The sequence below is a fragment of the Plectropomus leopardus genome, unplaced genomic scaffold (assembly GCF_008729295.1).
Source record: "Plectropomus leopardus isolate mb unplaced genomic scaffold, YSFRI_Pleo_2.0 unplaced_scaffold18204, whole genome shotgun sequence".
Classification (NCBI taxonomy): domain Eukaryota; kingdom Metazoa; phylum Chordata; class Actinopteri; order Perciformes; family Serranidae; genus Plectropomus; species Plectropomus leopardus.
This window is the reverse complement of record NW_024619614.1, coordinates 1-2384: the sequence shown is the minus strand read 5'-3', so window position 1 is coordinate 2384 and position 2384 is coordinate 1. Positions and strand designations below refer to the sequence as shown.

General features: G+C 37.8%; 1 protein-coding gene across 1 annotated transcript; it reads right to left on the bottom strand.

Moving 5' to 3' along the window:
• Positions 1-521: 521 nt before the first annotated feature.
• On the bottom strand, positions 522-2016 carry LOC121965012 (putative phosphatidylinositol 4-kinase alpha-like protein P2; the record flags this gene model as incomplete). The annotated part of the gene is made up of 4 exons (XM_042515177.1): positions 522-642; positions 846-971; positions 1647-1751; positions 1836-2016. Coding segments are annotated over 4 exons (533 nt in total), but the record flags the coding sequence as incomplete, so codon positions are not given.
• Between the last annotated feature and the right edge of the window lie 368 nt (positions 2017-2384).

Here is a 2384-nt window from a genome sequence, read left to right as displayed (position 1 = left end):
ATGCATATATTTATTATTTATTACTTTGTTGTATTTATTAAGAGAATGTCAAATATGTATTTTATTTGCTATTATGTCCTTTTAGTAATGTTCTTTTAATAAAACAAAAATGTCTTTCATTGCTCAGACATTTATGTGCTGTGATGATAAGGCAATGAACAACTTGGAAACAGATGTTCCCCAAATTGCAAGAGATTTATAGATTTAGAAAATTATATTCTAAAAAAACTAAGAAAAAAAAGACAAAGCTAGGGAAAAATATATATATTTATGTTACAGAATTATTATTTTAAAAACTAATTTTCTGCTAATTTTCTTGTACTTTTTTTTTTTTTTTTTTTTTTACAAATTTCTTGCAAATCTTTGTATAATATAATTTCTTCTTTTGTTGCTAATGTCCTTCTTCCCATGTTTTTGAGAGAAATCTCAGGTTTCAAAGGGTTAAAAGGGATCTAAAAATGATGAGACCAGAACAATAAGTTAGTCCAGACCTCAGTAAAGAGTCCGTGTGTGTATCATACCGATGTGGATGAGGTGGCCCTTGCTGTCCAGCATGATGTTTCCGTTGTGTCGGTCTTTGATCTGCAGCAGGAACAGCAGGAGGCTGTAGGCGGCCATGCTGCGGATGAAGTTATACCGAGCCTGCGGAGAGGAGAAAAAACAACGATAAATCAGTGAAATTCTGCTCGTATAAAGATATGACGACACTCATCCTCGCTCACTGACACAATCTGTGCCCCAACATCTCCATCCGTCCTGGCAGTATTTTCAAACATTTACAGAGGACAACACAAGGCGGGTTTACAGTGGACCAGTTAATAAAGGAGGAGGTCAAAGTCTCCGACCTTCTGGAAGGCGAGGGTGGATTCATCTCCGTACTGGTTGCGGAAGTAATCGTACATCCCGAAGTCCGTCTGTCTGCCGAGTTGGTCTCGAGATTTGCAGTCTGGGATGCACTCGATCACGCCGCACTGAGCAAGAAAGAGGATCTGTTAATAAAATACCTGATTATGACAATAAAAGTCTGTGTTAAGAACCAGCCGTCAGCCATCATTCATATCAATAATGATACATTTACCGGTGTCATTTTTTGAGATACAGGGATGAAAAAAAACATGGATGAGTCAGGTCAAACACACAAGTGATGAGAGGTTTTAAAAACGTCTCTAGTTTGCAGCACTCGTATGTTTAAACCACTTTTATTTTTTTTTTTTTTTCAACTTTTTGGTCATTTGGAATATAACAAAATCTTCCTCGGTAAAAGGAAAAACTTAAACCATCATTATAGATTAAAAATAAATAAAAACTAAAAACAAATAAGTAATAATACAAATAAAATAATAATAAAATTCATCTACTTATACAGCAATGCTTGCATACATCTTTTATTATAAATTCAAACCAAAAGTTAAACAAACATAATCCCTTGACTATATAAAATCAGATATGTATAATCCAAACTACTTTTTGAGAATAAAAAAAGCAAAAACTGACATTATTTCACATTTTTTTCATTTCTGACATCAAATATACTATAAAAATGCTCACAATGATTGTGATAGACATGACGATAGTGATATTTAGAGACAGGAGGTTTAGGTGAGAGGATACAGGATTTGAGTGTGTGCTGGGACACGCAGACTCACCCCGGGTGCCGTGGCCACCACTCTGTAGGGGAACACAAACAGATCCAAACCCACCAGCTGGAAAATATTCTTGAAGAGCCCAATGATCTGCAGAGCGAGCATATCCTGCAGAGAGACAGGAAACGCAGCGTCACGGCACGATAAACGTCTCAGAGGACGAGCTCAGCGGGCTGAAAGACGTGAAGTTACCTGTCTGCAGTCGTCTCCCACTTTAAAGATGGCGGCCTGCCAGCAGACCCGGCGTGAGCCGTCTGGATTCTCCTCTCCGTCCTCCAGAGAGTCCGAGGGGCAGCGGAGACCCTCCCTCTCCAGTTCGCTCACCCCGCAGCGCTTCACCTTGAACTTGGCCAGGTACGGCGCCTTGGCAGCACTGCGAGCACACGCAACACGTTCCCGTGAGGTAAACGTAGACAGATTTGCAGCATACAAACACAATTTTAAACATACATTTCCAGGACTTTTCCATGACTCCATAAATTCACCAAAACAACTATTGACTATTGACTATTGGTTCTTTTTCATTACTACATAACAGCTTTTTAAAATATATATTATTTTAAAACAATAATGAAATCAGAACAAGACTAGGACTAATTATTGAAATATAAGTAAGGGACTGTTCATTATTTATGAGAAAAAGGGGGAGGCATGTCAAATATTTTTTTAAGCACTGGGGAGTTTTTTTTTGCTTAGGGGAGGGGCATACAACTTTAAATGGCTGTATTTAATTTTTTTTAA